Genomic DNA, 20,436 nt, shown 5'->3' with positions numbered 1-20,436 from the left:
CCACTGCTTCTCTACTAACAAAGCGTCCAAAAATTCTCAAGAAAAAAGTGAAAGCCACTTAGGGCCTGGTCCAAACTATAAGTCAGATGGCCCAAACTTAACAAAAGTTATTTTGTTTTTTCGGGGTCATGAACCGGGCGTTGTCTCGGAGGACAACGACCACCGCAATCGCTCAACTATAAGACAATGTGCGTTAACATTTATTGTGCCTCCTTGGAGCATCAACTCAACAAGGAGTGAATCTTTTAAATACATACTCTAAGAGTTCATAAAAGCCTGGACTTCCACTAGTGGCTTTTACCTTTAAACGAAACTGAGTGACTGCTTTATGCAGTCATTCAGTTTGTGAATGGACATGTTGAGATTTCATTTTAAAAATTGTTTTATTTTAAAATTTAATTCAAATTAATTCTACATTATCAAACTTTTAAATTAAATAATTATATTTAAATATATTTTAATTACAGAATTATATATTTTTTCCAGATTCCATGATGTCTTTCTTGTCTAATGTTAGTTCACCTTTGAAATCTCTACAGACATTAGGACTTGACGTAAATCTTGATCTACATCAATCGATTCCTATCAAAGAACATTTGTATCCTCCATTCCTCAAGGACAATTTCACTAACGTGACAGTCATTTTGGACGAATTTCGGACGCGCCTTATAAATATCAATAATATCACAGTCATAGCATTAATTAGCCTTTACGCTATTGTATTCATTTTGGGTTTGGTCGGTAATTTTGTTATAATATATTTTGCAAACAAAACTAAACAGCAAGTACCAAATCAAGCGAGGAATCGAGTCTTTATCAATTTATGTATTGCCGACTTGCTTGTCATTTTGATATGTTGTCCCATTACTGCGTATACGAGTGCCACTAAACTTTGGCTCTTGGGGCATACCTTGTGTAAAATGCTTTCCTATCTTCAAGGTAAGTTAGAATTTCGAAATTCTTTAATTTAGTTTAAAAATTATGTAAATATGTATTTTTTTTTCAATAGGGATGGCCGTAACAGCGGGAACACTTTCATTAACCATTTTGAGTCTGTATCGTTACACTTTTCTTCGATACCCCAACTTATACAAGAAAATTAGCGGAAATTTTTTGCTTGCGGTTATGATTATAAGTGTTTGGACTATAGCGTCACTCATATCGTTACCTATGGTTTTTACACGGACCATGCAAGAATTACACTTGGGATCGGTACACATGAAATTTTGCATAGAACAATGGAACTCTGATGTTAATAGAAGAGCATTTTCTATCGTGACTCTTATTATAGTCTATGTCCTTCCCTGTACTGTTCTGATTGTTTGCCATTCTGGAGTCAGTAGTACCTTATGTACTACTGAAAAGTCATCATTTCTCAATAGAAACAATTCTAGACAGAAATCTTTCCGTTGTAGATCTAGCTGTTCCTTCGACGTTCCCCCAACACCACCTAATACCATTGCAAATTCGTATCATTCAGACATATATCATTCGAGTTTGCAGATGTCAGATAGACAGACACATTGCAAGACATCTGACAGAAATCAGAAGCGAAATGCGGGTCTGAAAAGCAGAAGGAAATTGGCTAATCTACTAATGGGCATGACTTCTTGTTTTGTTATTTGCTGGTTGCCTTACAATGTCACTTCTTTCTATGTAGATCTTTATCCATCTCCATCTCTTGTAGTGTTCCTACCGTTTACACTATTGTTAGGACACGCCCATAGTGCTATAAATCCTATAATTTATTGGTTCATGAACAGAGACGTTCGTTTAAAAGTCAAAAATGCTTTCAATAACAAAACTTTAGCGAATAAATTTCCACCAAAAACACATCCCATGTGCTTAAATTTTGGTCACAGTAACGAGTTTACATCAGATAGTGTTTTAGGTATTTTCCATCCAAAGTATACATTAAAAGAGTTCACTATGAAATAAGCAGACAATGAAATCTTAAAAAGTAATTTATCCCATGAAATTATATATTTTTTACTTTAAATATATGTTTAAACATTTATTAAGATGTTATTAAAAAGTATTTTTAATATCGTATTCTATATTTATAGTGTATAAAATGTATATGTTAATTAAATGATATATATGTTCTTTATATCGCATGGTTCTCCGATCATTGTTTAGACTACAAGAAAATTGCGATTATAAATAAATATATTCATTGCTACTTTATAAAATGTAATAATTATTTACCTATCTAAAAAATAGGCTAATTTAAATGTAACAAAAAAAATTTAAAATATAGAAATTTGTAATATATAGCCTAATTTTAAAGATTTTAAATGTATTTTATGAATATTTATGCATAATTATAATATGAAAAATGGAAATTAAACAGGTTTGATGCTTACATAAAATGGCTTTCATTCATGACAATGGCGCATACTTTACTTACATTTGTATTATGATTCAGCAAATAACTGATCTATAAACACTTGTCTGGAAATATACCGTTAATCGCTGGACAGGTTACATTTTGCTCGGATGACATACAGCAAATGGTCCTGAATGTATCATGTGCGGTCACTTACAACAGCTTTTAAAACTGATGTCCCAACTTACAAAACAGCTTTAAGAATTGTCGAACTCTATCTCAAATGTCGAGATCTCTCGAATCTGGTCAAACACTGCAACGACTCTGCCTATCAGCCTTCCCGTTCTGCTGACGGGGTCTCGTACACGAGCGCTTTGAGATGATCTCACGAAAAAGTATAAAGAGATGAAGTCCTATGAAAGCGCCAGCTTGTTGTTTGTATCTATGTTGTTTGCGCCTGTGGCTGGAAAAATTCATGTCCAAGAAACGGCGGACTTTGCAAGAAAAATGCACCATTATTTTGAAACAATATTCGTTTGAGCAGGAGAAGCAGCACGTCTTTCAGTGTCTTGACCAAGAAAGCCAACGAGCATCTCTATTAATATGTACTGGCCAAAACAGCATTTGTTGGAAGAATTCAAGGTTAGCTGCTGACTATTATAGCAATCATCAGCAGAACATATGTTATGGTACAAAGTAATGTAAACACTGCACCTGCAAGAAATGAAATTCAGTCTCGCTTCATATACTGTTAGTGAATCACCTGCATTTGCTGCGATTGCCCGAGTGCTGGTGGGTGGATGTCTCGCATCGTATACCAAAGCTTCCTCTTCAAACTATACATCCCGAATTATGGCGTTTGATCCTGTATGTGTACAATATGCTGCAGTGAAATTTGGCCAATTTGTACGATATCTGAACATGACTATCAACGACATTTCATGGTCATAGTTTCACTTTTGTCACTTAAAATAAAATAACAGTTTTGATTACAGTTTTGGTGTTTTCATTTTACTAATTTACAGAATAATGAAAAATGTATTAATAATAGTGTTTGTTTAATTGAAAATGAAAACAACGAAACTATAACGTAATTCTTCAGCTAAGTAAAATAATGACAAAAGAGAAACTATGACCAGGAGATTGAGAGGAGAATGTCGTCAACAATTCCATTCAAACATCATACATACTGGTCAAATTTCACTGTGACATATTGTATACACTGTAACATTCCAGTCTCTCTCAGGCAAATTATGCCGACCACAGGGAAAATGCACACGTCACAGGCGTTCCGCTGCCCAGTATTGCCAAAGCCTCTGTATATATGCGATCCATGCCTGCTAACTTTTCTGTGATGTACAGTACGTGTTCACGTTGACAGGTTATCGAACTTTGCAAGGGTTCAACATTGCAAGGGTCAAGCTAATTGTACCCCATATCTGTATATAGATAATGCTCATTGCACGGTACTCTGGTATACCGAATATCTGTCTATCTACAGTCTCAGCAGTGCATTTCTGGAAATTTGTTTATCGGAACAAAGTCGTTTATCGTATCATTCTACAAATTTACGTGAAGTCTGGCGCTAGTATCATAAATCATCCTATATGTTTAAATTACAAATTCTGTAAAAATATATAGGTTTGATGATATAAAATTCATTACATTTTAAATTATTAAATTATTAAATGAATTTTAATTTATTATAAGATAAATTCAAATTTTATATTCTATTGTAAATGTTAATAATTTTTTTATTAAATAAATTCATACTTACTCTACGGTGCCAGCTGATATCGTGTTTTAAATGGAATTTATAAATTGTCATTTAAGACCATTACCAAGACCATATAGAGTCTTTTCATAGCTATAATTCTTTATGACTTTATCACCTATAAGGTTCTGAGTTATCGTTACGGCTATGAGAATGAGAATTCATAACTGTAATGTAACTTAGACCCTTCTTGGAACCTCGTTTCACAATATTTTTTGGAGTTTCAATCTTTATTTCATAACGTTGCTCACATCTTTGAGTTTGTAGTTATAATGCTTTAAGCTTTTCAACGAAGAACTTAAGACATTCTCAAGCTTTAATTTTAAAAAAATAAATAATTATCCTTCAAAAAAGTCTTTTAAAAAATACGTATTTTTGAAGAATTTTTCCAAAAATACAGCAAGTAACAACCCTGTATTCCATGGTAGAAGTTAATTATATTTGTATTTAAGAATTAAGACCAGTTATCTTGATCGTATCATAAAAGGGCGTGTTTATGATCTACAATTTGTTAGTTACATGCAATATTTTGCAACCCTATAAGTAATGCTTTAATCAAAAATCACGTTACTTATAATACTGTGTAGACTTATGTAATAGACAGTTAAATATCTTTATAATAAGATATTATGTAACAGTTCAAGTTAACAATTTCGATAGATAAAGCTGTAAAGTGAAGGAGCAACACGTTTCTGACAAGGAAGTATCGAGCAGACTGACAGTAACTGTCGACATTTTGTCAGGTTTGATAGTGATATCCCATTAGAAGACTTTGGAAATGACTTTTAGAAGAGGGGATGACAGATCAAAAATATCAAAGAAGACAAACAAAAAAATTGTACTTTTTTGTTAAAAGATTTATTTTAATATTTAATAAAATGCAATAATAAAATTTAAATAAAAATATCATTCAGACATATATCATTCGAGTTTGCAGATGTCAGATAGACAGACACATTGCAAGACATCTGACAGAAATCAGAAGCGAAATGCGGGTCTGAAAAGCAGAAGGAAATTGGCTAATCTACTAATGGGCATGACTTCTTGTTTTGTTATTTGCTGGTTGCCTTACAATGTCACTTCTTTCTATGTAGATCTTTATCCATCTCCNCAAACGTTTTCAATGAAAAACTTAACAGATATAAAATTAAGCCATTATGAAGCACTTACCTTCAGAAGCATAAAAATTATTGTTATCTAAGTTAAGCATTTAAATTTATTTCTTAATTTATTTACTTTGCTCTGAGCTTAGAGCCAACATAGGATCCTTTTATGCACATGATCCTAGGCGGTTTTATCATAGATTTAGAGTTACCAGTGATGTGATTGTTCTGTTGCAGCTTTATATATATGTGGCTTATGTAAGAATATTTTTTCATTTTAATAGAAAATCGAATAAAACTTAGAAGAATTTGATAATAAATAATAAATTTTACACTCAGTAACATTGGTTGGTTTCTAAAACAATTGAATATCACTGACATAATTTTAGTTAAACTTACGTTTCACTTTAAAAAAAATTTTACACTTTACTAGCAGGTAGGAATTTGTTAAATATTCGGTTTGATCAAAATATGACTTACCAATTACAATAGTTCGATGTCACGGTCATTGGATTTTCAATCGCATTCATACTGAATAAAATCTTTAAATACAATATTTTCATAAATGTTATTCATCCACTCTTTTTTAACTTTACAAAATTCAATTAAGAAAAGAATAAAGATTTTTAAAATTAATTTCAAAATTCAAAAAGTAAATTTAATTAAAATTCAGAAAACCATTTTACTTTTGAAATATTTCACTGATTAGAATATTCTTAATAGAAAACTTATTTCCGTCCATTTTTTTTAATATTCTGATATTAAAAAGATCACTATAGATAGAGCGATTTCACCAGGTATGTTCATGCATTGCCGCATCTAAACAATGATAACATGTTTGATCTTATATTATATATTGATGATATTATGTATGATTACAATTTTTTATAAGTATATATTTTTTCTAAACATAACTCTTCTTATCGATTTAAAATTAATGAAATTCTTAATTAAGAATTATATTACTTTTATAAATAAAAAATGAGAAATGGTGATAGTAATTTAATTATAATGTTAACGAATGAAAAGTCACGATAACGTTCTTTATTATACATTTTTACTCGAATATTAGCCTTTAATTTTAATATTGAAAATAACTATTTAAATTAATCTTCCACCCGTGTACGAAGAAAACTTAAATATCCTTGGATTTAAATCGATATGTAAAGAAACTTTAAAATTATTACGACTTCATAGCAATAGTATATCACGAGATTACAAGTAATTATTTTCTCTAGTATACTAACAAACTTTCTAATTACTTAAAACTTCATACCAGATATTCAATTTGAAAGTTATATTGTAGAAATTGTTAAATTCCTTCTAATATTATTTGAAGACAAGTCAAAAAACTAACAGAAATAAATATATTAGCGTTAGAAAATTGCAATTTTTTAATAACAAAAATGAGAAATCTCTAGAGAAATCTATTCTGAAAGAGAAAAACGCATCAAACGAATGGAAAATTTAAAAAATAATTAGGCCTATATTTTTAGTAATAAATTCATTTTAAATTAATTTCTATCAATTTCAGTTTTGATAAGTGGTTCATAGTTCCAATCATGTTTGTGGAATCAGAAAGTTTAAGGTGAATAAGAGAATAAAGGGGTCCACATTTGGCAATAATTATCTTCAAAGTATCATTTCATGGTATACTTGTGAATTTTTAGATTAAATGTCTGGATTTCACGCATATTATGTAGGTAATTTACATAACCCGTTGAGGAATAGGTATTAGGATATGCATTATACCTACAGTGACCATACGTCCTTTATTTAAGAGGACAGTCCTTTATTTCACTGCTCTGTCCTTTAACTTTATTTATTTTCTAAAATAGGCATTTTGTCCTTTATTTTGTAAAGTTGACGCAAAGTTTAAAAAAATTTTTTTTAATAATATATTGAACAAGTTAGTTTTGTATACGCCATCACGACCAGTGTTGCATTGCTACATAGAGCGCAGTAGTGCAGTGTGTCGCCAACCAAACGGCCCACTGACAGTACCAGGGGGTGGACACTCTTATGGGGATTTTTGTGATAGTTTTTTAACTCTCTAGTTGATGGATGATACACTTGTTAATTAAAGCTGAAGTTAGTTGAAAGAAAAAATGAGGGGTTTCTTCCTATTGTTATTAGAAAAGTGGTTTTAGCATTAGAAAAATCAGAAAATATACAAGCCAAAAAATTCAATGATGCTGTGTACACATTTTATCAAACGTGCATAGATTATCTAAATAATTGGGACATGTTTTTTATTGAAATAGAGGTGTTTGAATGGGTCACATTATGCGAAATCCCTTTGTGGGCGAAAGTAGAGGAAAGCTATATCTTTATTTCGAATCATTGGTCCGTAAATATACTCGACGGTGAATTATTTGATGAAGTTTCATGTGTAAAAAAATATGTCACAAACGAAAAGATCGACGAATGGTGACAGAATAACCAGCCCTGCCATCAAAGGTGAATTGAGATTTTTGAACATTTTACAGCAAAAGATATTGTTTTCAAAAACATTTGTAAAATCGTAGAATTTTCTTTGTCTCCCTGGATCTAATGCCTCTGTTGAACGAATATTTTCATTGCTGAATAATATGCGGATGAATGAAAAAACCCATTTAAAAGTAAGCACATCAGAAGCATGTATTTCCGTTAAATACAACTTTCAAATGAACTGTATGGAATTTTATGACTTTAAAGCGTGAAACGGCGCTATAAAAAAATTAATTCTACTGAAAAGTATCAAAATTAATGTTGTTTAAATTTTTACAATGTGTGTATGTGTAATAATTCAGATTGTTTAAAATTTTAATGTACACATTGTTGTATGCTACTATTTTCATAATAAATGTTATAAACTTATGAATTTTATAAGGTATTTTTTGATTTTCTTCGATATGTCCTTTATTTTCCCCCCAAAAAATATGGTCACTGTAATTATACCCACGAATTATTAACATAAAATCATTCATTTTCTAATCGTATTGAAAAAAGCTAGTAAGAGCCAACTCGACTCGACTTTAGGGGACCACTAGGAAGTCTGATAATATTCAATTAGACTAGGTAATAAAACTTAAGCAATAACAAAAATTTTAAAGGAGTAATTTTTATTGTATTTGATAAAATTTTCCATTAAAAAATATTTAAGTTTAAAAAAAAAACTATGAACTAGCCGAAAATTAAAATTGTGTTTGGCGCCATCTTCTATGGAATTATTGAAAAATAACTTTTATGTTATTAATTATTTTAGAAATACCGAAAAATGCTTAATAATGAGGGCGGAGATGAGTTTTTAAACATATTGTTAATGTCAGTAACAATTTACATTTAGTCCGATCTCACTCAATATATGACCCCTCTCTTTCCACCCTTGACATTCGTATTTCAAAATACAAGTTACTATGCCAAATTTCATTCTTAATTTTTACCCCATCCTGAAATATTAACGAAAGCACAGCACACACACGGACTTTTTTTCTTTTTGGGAGGTTTTTTGAGGTTCAGGGGTCACAAAACGTCGAGATTTGCAATAAATCCGGAGAATCAAATTAGATACGATTGCAATACTTTTCCGTGTTACGTTATAACAGCCGGAAAAGTGAAATTAAAAATAAAAATATTTCATTTTAAGCTACACTTTTAAGAATAAATTAAAATCCTAATATTGAGAAAATAAGAATTTTTGGAAAACGATTTAATCTATATTTAAGATTTTAGTCACTTCTGGCAATATACTTTACACTATTAATACATCTATCAACATTTTCCTTTTCATATGAACCATGTAATGAAACAGAGAAAATAAAGAAACATGACATAACAAAAGAAGCAACGAATACAAACAATCTGTCTATTTAATGTTCCTGTTATCACTGATTACAAGAACTATATTTAATATTTCTTTTTTATAAGAGAAGCAAATAACTACAAATGAACCATTTCTTGTATAAATTAATTGCAAAAAGAAAAAGTGTGGCTATAAAAAAAGGGGCATGAGTAAAATTATTACGAGAGGTGAGGTAAAACTTCTAAAAAAAGCTAAATAAAATAATAAATTTATCTTGCCACTATTAATGCTGAGCATTGCAAAAACTTTTTTTCCTCGACACCTGAGATAATTTGGCAAAGCAGGTTTCTTAATCTCTGGTCCGCGAATCCCAACTGTGTTAGTAAGGTCTTTGAGTTTCCAGAGGAAAAAGCACTTTATAATATGTAATAAAAAATTGCTTCTCGTAACACTTACTTTTATTAAAAATATCCACTAAAGTTTAAATTTAAAAATACAGCAGAGCGTCGATTATCCGAAAGTCAATCATCCGAAATAATTCCAGTCGGCAAATTTAAATTTTCGCCAGTGCTGTGGCGCTGCAATCTTTGGCTATGTCTTGGGCTACTCAAATATTTTACGTTTTTGATACTAAATTAACTTCTGAAGTATAATTGTTTTTATATTTTTCAATATATTTATTTTATTCGTACAAAATAAAAAAATAATTTTTAACGATACAATAGTCTTCGTTAGGCTTAACATCGACGAAAATTCAACGCGAAGCGACACGCAACGGATAAAAATGTCAAGATGGGATAAATTAATATATTTTTTGCACATAATCGATTATCCGAAACATCGATCTTCCGAACAACCCTAGTCCCCAATTGATTCGGATAATCGACGCTCTACTGTATATAAACATTTTTAAAACCTAAACTTACATCGTTCTAGCTCACTAATGGCAGAGTGAATAAAATCACCGAACACTGACAGATGATGGGCACTTGACGATTAGAATATTAAAACGAATTTAACCATTTTAGTACATAAAAATTAATGAAATGTTGATTTAATGCAATGATTTTTCAACTCCGAGTCGAAATCTCAGGACTTTTTTCAGGGGTGGTCCGTCAGGATATGTCAGGCCTCGTTCCTCCCCATATTTTGATTCTGACCGACCCATAATGGGCTTGCTAAAAAAGGGGCACTCTCGGTTCCCAAATGTGGAGAGTTGAAAAATTATAATGTACTGTTGCCAAAATTATCAGATTTTACCTAAAATTATGACGAAAATCTCTTGGCGGAAGTAAGAAATATTGTTACACATTGTAAAGAAAAAAAACAATTTATTAAAAAACAGAGATGTAATAATAATACGAGGGGAAATCGAAAAATCTTCACCGATTGAGCTTTCTGAAAATTCGACTATTTTTTAGAAATTCAAAATATATTCTATGATTTATTAATACTAGCCTTTTTCCCCTGTGCTATGGACACTTAAGACGGTTTTTTTTTAGCAAATCTATTATTGGTTCTGCCAGGCCCGCTAATGGGCGACTGGTGATGAGGGATGACCTCCAGATACATCCGGATAGACCACACCGAAAATTTCTTGGGGATTTTTGACGCATCCGGATTTGATTCCGGGTTCCCACTGCGGTTGATTTCCTCCTTAACCGCTCGGCCATCCANCAATGAAGATACGGATTTTTTCACATAGTGAAGATGTGAACACAATGCAACAATTCTACTGTTGATTTTGACACAAAAAATATCATTCTTGCGTAAGATTTCACGTTGACAACTTGGACTATAAATCGTTGTTAAGTTAATGTTGTGGTTAATCAGGAAGCTTCTTTGTTCCATATTTATCTTTCAATCTTAAAATATAGTTCGGATATGAACAGTTTACACTAGTGACCATAAAAATTTTAATCCTACAAATCACATGAAGCCTACTTATACCTTAAGTATATATTTTAATATTTATTATGTATTATTTACAAGATCTTTCAATGGTAAGTATATATATTTTAGAAAGTTTTGTATTTACATTCACATTAATGTATGAAATACAGTGTTTATTTGGTAAAATGTTATAATGAATACAAATTTAAAAAACTCTCCTCCCAGCAGTACTATTATGGAGGTTAAAAAATAATGGCGATTGCCTTATCGTGACACTACCGCGAAATTAAAATAAACTGATACAGAAATTCAAATATTTTAACATTTTCCTAAAATCTATAACAAAATTTTAGGATTCAAGTAAATTCTGGATAAAAGTACAACAGTTTGATCTTCTACCTGCAGATCCTGTACAATTTAAAGAACTACTTGAGGAATTGAACCATTTTTGCTGCATAAAATTCCAGATATTGAAATTGCATATTATAAAGCATCTTGTTCGCAAATCATGGAAATAAACCTACGAACGGATGGAAATGCTATTCGCTTCTGGGTTCGGGTCTAGAAATATGCTTCAGCCTTTATTAAGTAACAGTTGCTATTGTAGAGTTACAAGTATCTTCTAGCAGCTAATACTTTCTAGAAGTTGAGAGAAGTTTTTCATATTTTAAGATTCTTCGACCAGATAAAGAGTACCCTGACAAAACAACCTGGAAATATATTTACGATTGAATTTCATCGCATTTGGCATTGCCGATGTGATGAGTAAAGACTACTGTATGTCTAAGTGAAATAATCACGATGGGCAATTTTAAATGCAAACTGTTCTTTAGAAAAACAAAATAGAACGTGCAAATATTTATTATGACATCATCACAATGCCGGACTGCAATTTTTAACCATATTTTAAACAATTTTTTAATTTAAAATATATGCTCGCCACCTCAAATTAATAGTGGCTTGCCCCTGTAAATCATACTTTTCCTTTAACAATTGAGTCACTTCTCGAAATACTGAAATGTACGTAAATTTAACAAAAAAAATGCACATTTTTTTATATTGTAAATGTACCACTACATAATATGCGCTTAAAATTTGTACAATTCTGGTTGCTTTAATGATCACATTAAAAAGAAAAGTGGCTGTCCGTTAATATACACACACATCTAATTTCTTAGTAAACGCAAAATCTGTTGGGAATAAATTTCATCATATTTCGTAACACTAACAAGAATCACTTCCCATTTTTTTACAATAGCACCGTTTAAGTCATTAACACTGTTACACAAGATGTGAATTTTTCGAGTCTATGTCCCCAAAAGATTCTTAATAGTATTGAAATCAGCAGACATCGAGGGTCGTTCAACATTTGGAACTCAATTTGATTTATTGATAAGATGCACACAGCCTGGATGAACTCATAATGGACACGAGGAATAAAATGGGTTGGGACGAGATTGATGGGATACGGAAACGCAACTAATATCTCCGGGAGTATTTTGTGGAAAACTGACTTCTAAGTAGGTGTTAGACGCGTGAAGAACACCGGATAAACTATACGTAGCCAGTCCGTTGGTGAGGCGGCGAATCCGTGACTAACTGCCAGTATTCAGTGGTTTTTATCCATTCCGCCATTGGTGAGCACTAAAATTGCACTTGCCACAATTTCATTCACAAGTACTGTTTAATGTATGTATAGATGCATTATTCCGATGAAAAAAGTAAACATCTACTAGTATTATTTTCTGCTATTGCAAAAATGATTCTCTAAAATACAGGTAGGAAAACCTGTTCCACATCTGGAACTGGAACTGTTGGAGTAGACAATTCCTAATCGATTTGTGTGAATGATAGATAATAGAATGCTTCTCTCTCTGTTCTTAGCTTTTTGACCGATTTGCATCAAATTTTTCTTGCTTATTCTCTGGACTCCGTAGAAAATATAGACTTCCATGAAATCTGATACTAATACCGCCCTTATTTCGTCTCCTTTATTAACTCCCAAACTCTTTCTCCAATCTGCACCAAACTTTTTCCTTATTCTCTGGGATCCCGAGGAAAACAGTCTTCCGTGAAATTTGGACTCTACTCTTTTCCTGATTTGATATCCTTTACAGGTTGTGATAAACTTAATAATGGTAGGCAAAAATATCCAAACTTTAAATATGGTTTCATTTTAACGTTTAGCCTTTTTACTTTTATGTCTGGCAATGCCAGACATATCTGCTAGTTACTAATAAAAACAATTACGAACTCTAATAAAAATTAATTTGTAAAGATATTTTAAAAATTTATAAAATACTCAAAACTAATTTCATTATTCCTAAAAACTCGTGGAATATTTTCATTTAAGTTCAAATCTAGATAAACAGTTCACTATTCTGTGTAAAACCGTATTAAATACAAAATGAAGAATGCATTAGTAGTTCTCACCGAAACTATCTCGACAATCGTGGAACTGTTCCTAGGAGTTCCGAGTCCAGAATAATTCTGACCTCTACTCTCTTGGTAATGTCGAGCATTCGTCTCAGTTGATCATTGCAATTAGAGTTTATCTAAATAAACAGAAGCTAGCTCAGACCACCACAAAGCAACTTCCTTACTGCCGTTTTGAATAGATTCTTGGTTCTTGACGAAGATCGTGCCAACAGTATTGCCATCCATCTAGCCTTTTAAAATTTTTTTCATAATTCTAAATCACGTTCTGCTAGGAATCTGGCCGTTTTTGTTTTGGACGTTTCAAGCATTATGATATGCTGCTATCAATGAAGATACGGATTTTTTTCACATAGTGAAGATGTGAACATGATGCAACAATTCTACTGTTGATTTTGACACAAAAAATATCATTCTTGTGTAAGATTTCACGTTGACATCTTGGACTATAAATTGTTGTTAAGTTAATGTTGTGGTTAATCAGGAAGCTTCTTTGTTCCATATTTATCTTTCAATCTTAAAATATAGTTCGGATATGAACAATATCAGAATTTTGAATTTTAAAGCTTTGGTAGATGAGCAAGCTCCCAATAAGTTGAAATAATTTACATATTACTTATTCTCTGTCAAATACAACTATTTATAGGAAATGTTTTGTGTAAAATTTTCATTACTTTTTTCTTTATAAATAACTATTAGACGAATTAATTGTCAAATTCTTCAAATATCAACTTTCAAATGAGCATGTCCATAACAATTTCCTGTTTGTATTTTGCAAAGTTTATAACAAAATTAGAAACTGGTTTTATCTTTATGGGACCAAACTGTATATCAGATACCCCAAATTTTACACTAGTGACCATAAAAATTTTAATCCTACAAATCACATGCAGCCTACTTATACCTTAAATATATATTTTAATATTTATTATGTATTATTTACAAGGTCTTTCAATGGTAAGAGCATGAAATGAAACACTATTTCTTTTTTAAGTTCTTAATTACTAGTGAAATGCAAAGAAAATAACTATTATATTATTTTATTTTATTTTCTAGAATTAATTTTAATTCCATTTATAAAATGTTCCTATAAAATAATTTCACAATTGTTAAATGTTAATGAGAACTACACCATTATTTCTTTTGGTCTTCTTCAAAATCTTTCTCTTCTTCTGATTCAGTTTGATCATTTACAATTTCTACCTGAAAAGAAAATAAAAGATAAACATTAAAAATCATTAATCTATCAAAATATTTCTAAGGAATGTAAATCCATAACCTGGAAGAGTTAGAAAAGAGTTAGTACAAGAGGTGGACAAACATTTGTACATTCAATGGGAAAGCTGGGACTCAAGCATTATTAATTCATTTAATTTCTCTAATTTTCATTAATAAAATGCATAGAATTAAAATTTGCCAAAAATTCTGACTGCATCCAGAAAAAAAAATTGAAACACAAAATTAATATTTTACAAACCTTATTTACTTGTATTTCCTTTAGTACTTCAAAAAATTCTATACAAACCTATAGAAATTATTCTAATTTCATTTAATATTCTAAAATGTTATATTCTGATTCACACATCTCATACAACATAATATTTTTAAAAAATTATACATATTTATTGACTGATTGATATAATAATTCATAGAAATTTAAGTAATTTTATATGATAACAGTAATAACTTAAAAATCTTCATATAAAGATTAAATAACATTATAAAAAAAAAGTTTTTATATTTGCCTTGAAATGCTCAAATAATAATTGTAAAAGAAAGAAATATTGATTAACATGATAATATGAGACATCATCACACTAATAGACTACACAGGTGTATGCCACCTGTATAGTATTAAAATTACTACTGCAGAAATGGTGAATGAAATCTGCAGATTTCACACTGCATGAAGCTTTTTATAGTTTTACCATTTTATATTTTATCAGGCTTAGTTCAGCCAGATAAATCTGGCTGAACTAAGCCTGATAAAATATAAAATATATAAATTTAATTTTGCTGTTATAAATTTGAATTATGAAAAATATGTTTTCTGTTATTCCAAAAAGATATCTACATAAATTTATATGCATATTTTTTGTACATATAGGCTGAATGTTTACACTTATGCAACTAATAGCATAACATGTAGTATTATGAAATAGTAAAATAAGATGTGGCCTTCTGATTAAAAGAGTTCCTCACATCTGTATTAATCTCTTGCACTGTCAAATTAAACAATACATATATCTGTTAATTATGTGATTAATATACAAATCAATCATAGTGACAGGATACTGCCTTGTTATCAAACCATTTAGCTGACTTTATTAGAATGTTTTGAATAATTATTATGTTCTACTGGTTTCTACTATTGGTTTCTATAAACTTGTCATTAAAATAAGAATAGGCCTACTTGTACTGTAAGTTTCTTATACTCCTTCTTAATTAATACATAATAAAAATGGATTCAAGAATTATTATTTATTAATTACAGTTGACCTCCCTATAACACTGTTGATTTTTCCATTTTATATGAATTTCATGTTGTACGAGTCACTTAGATTTTACAAATACATGAACCATTCACAGCCCGGCACACATATTTGTAAAATNATTGAAATAGGCATGCATAAGAAAATGGGTAAAACAACCAAAAAAATGAATGTTAAAAAGATTATTTTAGTTCTATTTTGCTTTTGTGCTCTGCAACTGAAGAAGATCCATTAGAATGGATTGAAAATATTTTGAGTTATTTGAATATTGAATATTGAAAATTATAAAGTGTTTTTTGTTTGTAAATTTTATTAAGCAAAAGTATTTTTATAAGAGTGAATTTATTTTACATGGTTATACTGAACAACTAATATAACAAATATCATTTATTGAAGATAAAAGTCATCCCTGCAACTTTTATACTTATATTGCGATTCATTATAGATATTATTTTCAAATTATAATTTAATGCCTGCAAAATCAATATTCATTTTGACAAATAAAAGTAATATAATGAAGCAAACACAATATTATCTAGACATTTAGTTTATATATTATGTATATTTTTATAGTGATATAATCTGAACACACTAGTTTAATTTTAAAAATGTATAAAATATACAAGTATGCTTTTCTCAAAATATATATTCCTAATGATTTTTCAATTGATAGATTTGTTAACATGAGACAACATTGTATTAAAATTAGATGGTCATCCACAATTATTCTCATTACAGATGAATGTAACTTACAATGAAATTAATTGGCATAAGTTAGTAATAAAGAATAATATCAAAGATCCATACTACTTATTATAAATTTTATAATCTGGATTGTATTCAAATCCAGACTGGCTGATTCTCCAATCATATATTAAATATAAATATGTTTGATACAAATTTTCATTTAGAATGTATGTATAAAGACAGCAATTACAGTTGAATAGTGATTAAAATTATCAATCAGAGCAACTTGAATTTCAATCATATCATAATATAGCTGTAACTAAAAAGCAAAATGAAGTCAGACTAAATTATTGAATATTTTATATAAAATACAGAAAATTTATTACAAATTATAAAATATTTTATGAGATAAACTAATTTTATTATAGGAATCTATCTAATATCATTACATGTTTGATATCTTTCATAATTAAAAAACAATAGGTATAGTTGTTAGAAACTGAAATTATTATGTTCATTTCTTTATTTAAATAATCAGAGATTTATTTTTACTTATCAATTTAATGGTTAAATTTGAATTATGTTGTTATTATAATAAATACACATTAAGTTTAATTGGTTCTGAAAAATTATTGTAATGTAATCAATTATAAATAAGACTGATTACACTTCATAAATCATAAAAAATTTATATTAATCATAAAAGGGGTCAAAGCAAGTGATTATTAAGTAAAAATCTACTGTACAAAGTATTAATACAGAGTGAAGTACAGTACAAAGAGAAAAGGTTACAAGATTTTCAATTGTTTTTGAAGAAGCATCACCTCATTTTGACTCTTACTACATTTCTTCATTATATTACATTTCTATTTCCAAATGATACATGCATAAAATGACAACATTTGTTCAAGTAAGCTTATATTAATAGATCAAGTTTCAATATAATTTGCTCAATTGTTTTAAAAAAATCGCATTAGCATTTTATATACATTACTCAGAAGCAGTACTGTAACTAGGCAGGTGCAACAGATGACCCACACAGGGCCCACTTGAAATAGGGGCCTGAAATGCATGTATTTGTTTTTTGTTTTCCTAGACCTAATTAATTAAGGCGCCTAAATGCAAATTCTTGCACAGGGCATAAGAATGGCTAGTTACGGCACTGCTCAGAAGTAAGAATCAGCCTAAGGGCATTCAGAAAAAGGGACCAGAAGATAACTGTACCTTCTTAGATTTGAATTACTTCTTCTCAAACAATTTTATTAAGTATAAGTAATTATTTGTTGTGACATTATCATAATATCAGGCTGCAATTTTTTTTTTATCACCTTTAAATTTAAAAAAAATCATGTGACTTCAGGTCCAGGCCAGAAGTTTGTGTATAGTTAATTAGAGTCTAAGCTTTCCATGTCTGGTATGCATTTTAGTGGTGTCTTGCCTCTGTTAAATAGGAGAAGTATGATGTACAATTAAGTCATATAAATTTATATAAAGTTAATTTAATAACTTTTAATCTGGATTTCTGGCCCCTAAGCTTTCCATATCTGGTCTCAATTTTCATCTAACTCTGTTTTCAAGATTAACAAAGGACAGACAGACATTTGAAAAATGCAGCTCAATAGTAGATAACATTAGAAACTGGAGAAAGAACTTACAAACAAAGAAGGACACATTATATCACTCCACCAATTAAAATTTAATGAACTCAAAAATGTTTTTGATCCAATGTAATGGATTTTATTCAGTTACAGAACAAAAAAGAAATAGAAGATACAAAACGTAAAGTTTAAAAAACGTATCAAAAAAAGAACACAGTATTGAAATAGGCATGCATAAGAAAATGGGTAAAACAACCAAAAAAATGAATGTTAAAAAGATTATTTTAGTTCTATTTTGCTTTTGTGCTCTGCAACTGAAGAAGATCCATTAGAATGGATTGAAAATATTTTGAGTTATTTGAATATTGAATATTGAAAATTATAAAGTGTTTTTTGTTTGTAAATTTTATTAAGCAAAAGTATTTTTATAAGAGTGAATTTATTTTACATGGTTATACTGAACCACTAATATAACAAATATCATTTATTGAAGATAAAAGTCATCCCTGCAACTTTTATACTTATATTGCGATTCATTATAGATATTATTTTCAAATTANTCAGTCATTTTCCAACTTAGTGGAATCCAATGAGCTCTCACTACATGTCCTCACTCATAGGCCGACTGCCAGCGACTGACGCTTCCTACAGGCGGGAAAAAATTCAGGACTATTATTCATGCATGACTGTCCCCTCCACAACTCCACCAAAAGAGACCTCCTGTGCATCATTGGTTTACACGGGAAAAATAAAGGTCCGATACTTTTTGAACTGCCCTTGTATTAAGGTTAAATAAATTAATCATCATCAAAATTTGCCTAAAAGTAAGTAATTATGCCTTTATTTAGTATATAGTAAATTATAAATTAATTTTAACTATAGATTGGATAAGGAACCTACCTGAAATGTCCACTGATCCTTCTAGAGTTACACAGCATTACTTCTAAAGGCCTACCATAGGCTCTTAGAACTGATGATTGTAACTCTTGATTTAGGCATACCATTGGAACATTTTCTTATTGGTTTATGTTAAAAATTTTAAATTTAGAATGTTGGTTGTGTGTTAGATTTGCTAATTTATTTGAATTCTTTTTTTTCCTAACTGAAGAAGACCTAGGAATAAGTTGAAAATGTTTTTAATATATTAAACTCATTGCTGGATATCAATAAGGTGTTTATAGTATCTCACAACTAGCTGGTCCATGATCATTTCAAATATGTAATTACAATAGAAAGTGTGAAGTCATATGAATTCTGTCACAGTCAGATATTGAAACAAATGGGTTAAATTTTGAATTTGAGATTGAAAGAATCATGAATGGATGGTGTGTGTGTGTGTGGAAGGAAGGCACAAAAGTGGGTACATAAATTTGGAATAAAGGTGAATTCATTTTTATGAATAAGTCATTTGTTGAGACATTCATATACTGTATGTCTGGTCAAAACTGTACAAAAAATAGTTCCTTGATGTTCCTTTGATGCTGATACCAATTCTGAAAGTAAAGTTCATTGTCCCAAGAACAATCACTGAGCAATTCACTGTAAAGTTTACTCAAGGGACTCAAAGACAGTGTTAAAATATACATGCACTTTAAAGATTATTTGATGAAATTGGAAGGAGTTGGAGGTAATGGAGAAAATAAAAAGTATCCAAAGGCAATATGCAATAAGCAGAGCAGAAAATGGAATCAGAGTATGAGCTTTGTGTCCCAAGAACATGGTTTTAGATTGGGTTCCTCAATCTGACATTCCAATTTGTTTCAAACCCTCACAACTTGATTGGCCCCTTATCTGTTTCCAGGTGAAATTAGAAACTTTCTCAGGCCATTGGAAAAACTTGGTGTCAAGTTAATTGTCAATGCAGAATTCAATCTCAACTAGGTATGTTTATTGATCTTAGGATCCTTAGTATTTTAAATCAGCCTGTGTGTATCTCTTTCCTTGACATTTATTCAATACAGTTTGAAGTTGAATAAATTTGTCAGGAAATTAACAATTCAAGAAAATTTCACCCACTTTCCAATTAACTTAAATGCTAGTCCAAGAAGAATTTCGATAATTCAGTGTTTCATACATAAAACTAAATAGAAAATGAAAAGTTATTTGAAAAAATTTAAAGAAATGCTTTTTACTCACATAAATGCACTAAAAAGTAAAAAACAATTTTTTCAGCTTTCACAGTATTTGTGGTAGTATGCAACCAAAAATAGAAGCATGGAGTGTTCATGTTTAGAAATATTCTTAGTTATACTTTCTATCAATTTTTATGGGCTTCCCATGAGTACCCCAAGCTTTTATTTTTGATTATAATACCAAGAATACTGTAAAAGATGAAAAAAA

The 20,436-nt window shown here is 30.0% G+C and overlaps 1 protein-coding gene across 1 annotated transcript; it reads left to right on the top strand.

The window, feature by feature from the left end:
- Positions 1-494: 494 nt before the first annotated feature.
- Positions 495-1,938, top strand: LOC111626657 (neuropeptide Y receptor type 6-like). The gene is made up of 2 exons (XM_023370116.1): positions 495-939; positions 1,010-1,938. The coding sequence occupies exons 1-2, from the start codon at positions 495-497 to the stop codon at positions 1,936-1,938; spliced, it is 1,374 nt and encodes a 457-aa protein (XP_023225884.1).
- The last annotated feature ends 18,498 nt before the right edge of the window (positions 1,939-20,436 follow it).

This window comes from Centruroides sculpturatus, unplaced genomic scaffold, assembly GCF_000671375.1.
Source record: "Centruroides sculpturatus isolate CEXI.00-Female unplaced genomic scaffold, Cexi_2.0 scaffold342, whole genome shotgun sequence".
Classification (NCBI taxonomy): domain Eukaryota; kingdom Metazoa; phylum Arthropoda; class Arachnida; order Scorpiones; family Buthidae; genus Centruroides; species Centruroides sculpturatus.
The sequence above is the reverse complement of the archived record's forward strand: the minus strand, read 5'-3'. Positions and strand labels throughout refer to the sequence as shown.

Bases quoted from the DNA above. Each gene is read 5' to 3' on its own strand.
- LOC111626657 (XM_023370116.1), top strand. From the start codon at position 495: ATGTCTTTCTTGTCTAATGTTAGTTCACCTTTGAAATCTCTACAGACA. The intron at 940-1,009 runs GTAAGTTAGAAT...TTTTTTCAATAG, and splicing joins AATGCTTTCCTATCTTCAAG to GGATGGCCGTAACAGCGGGA.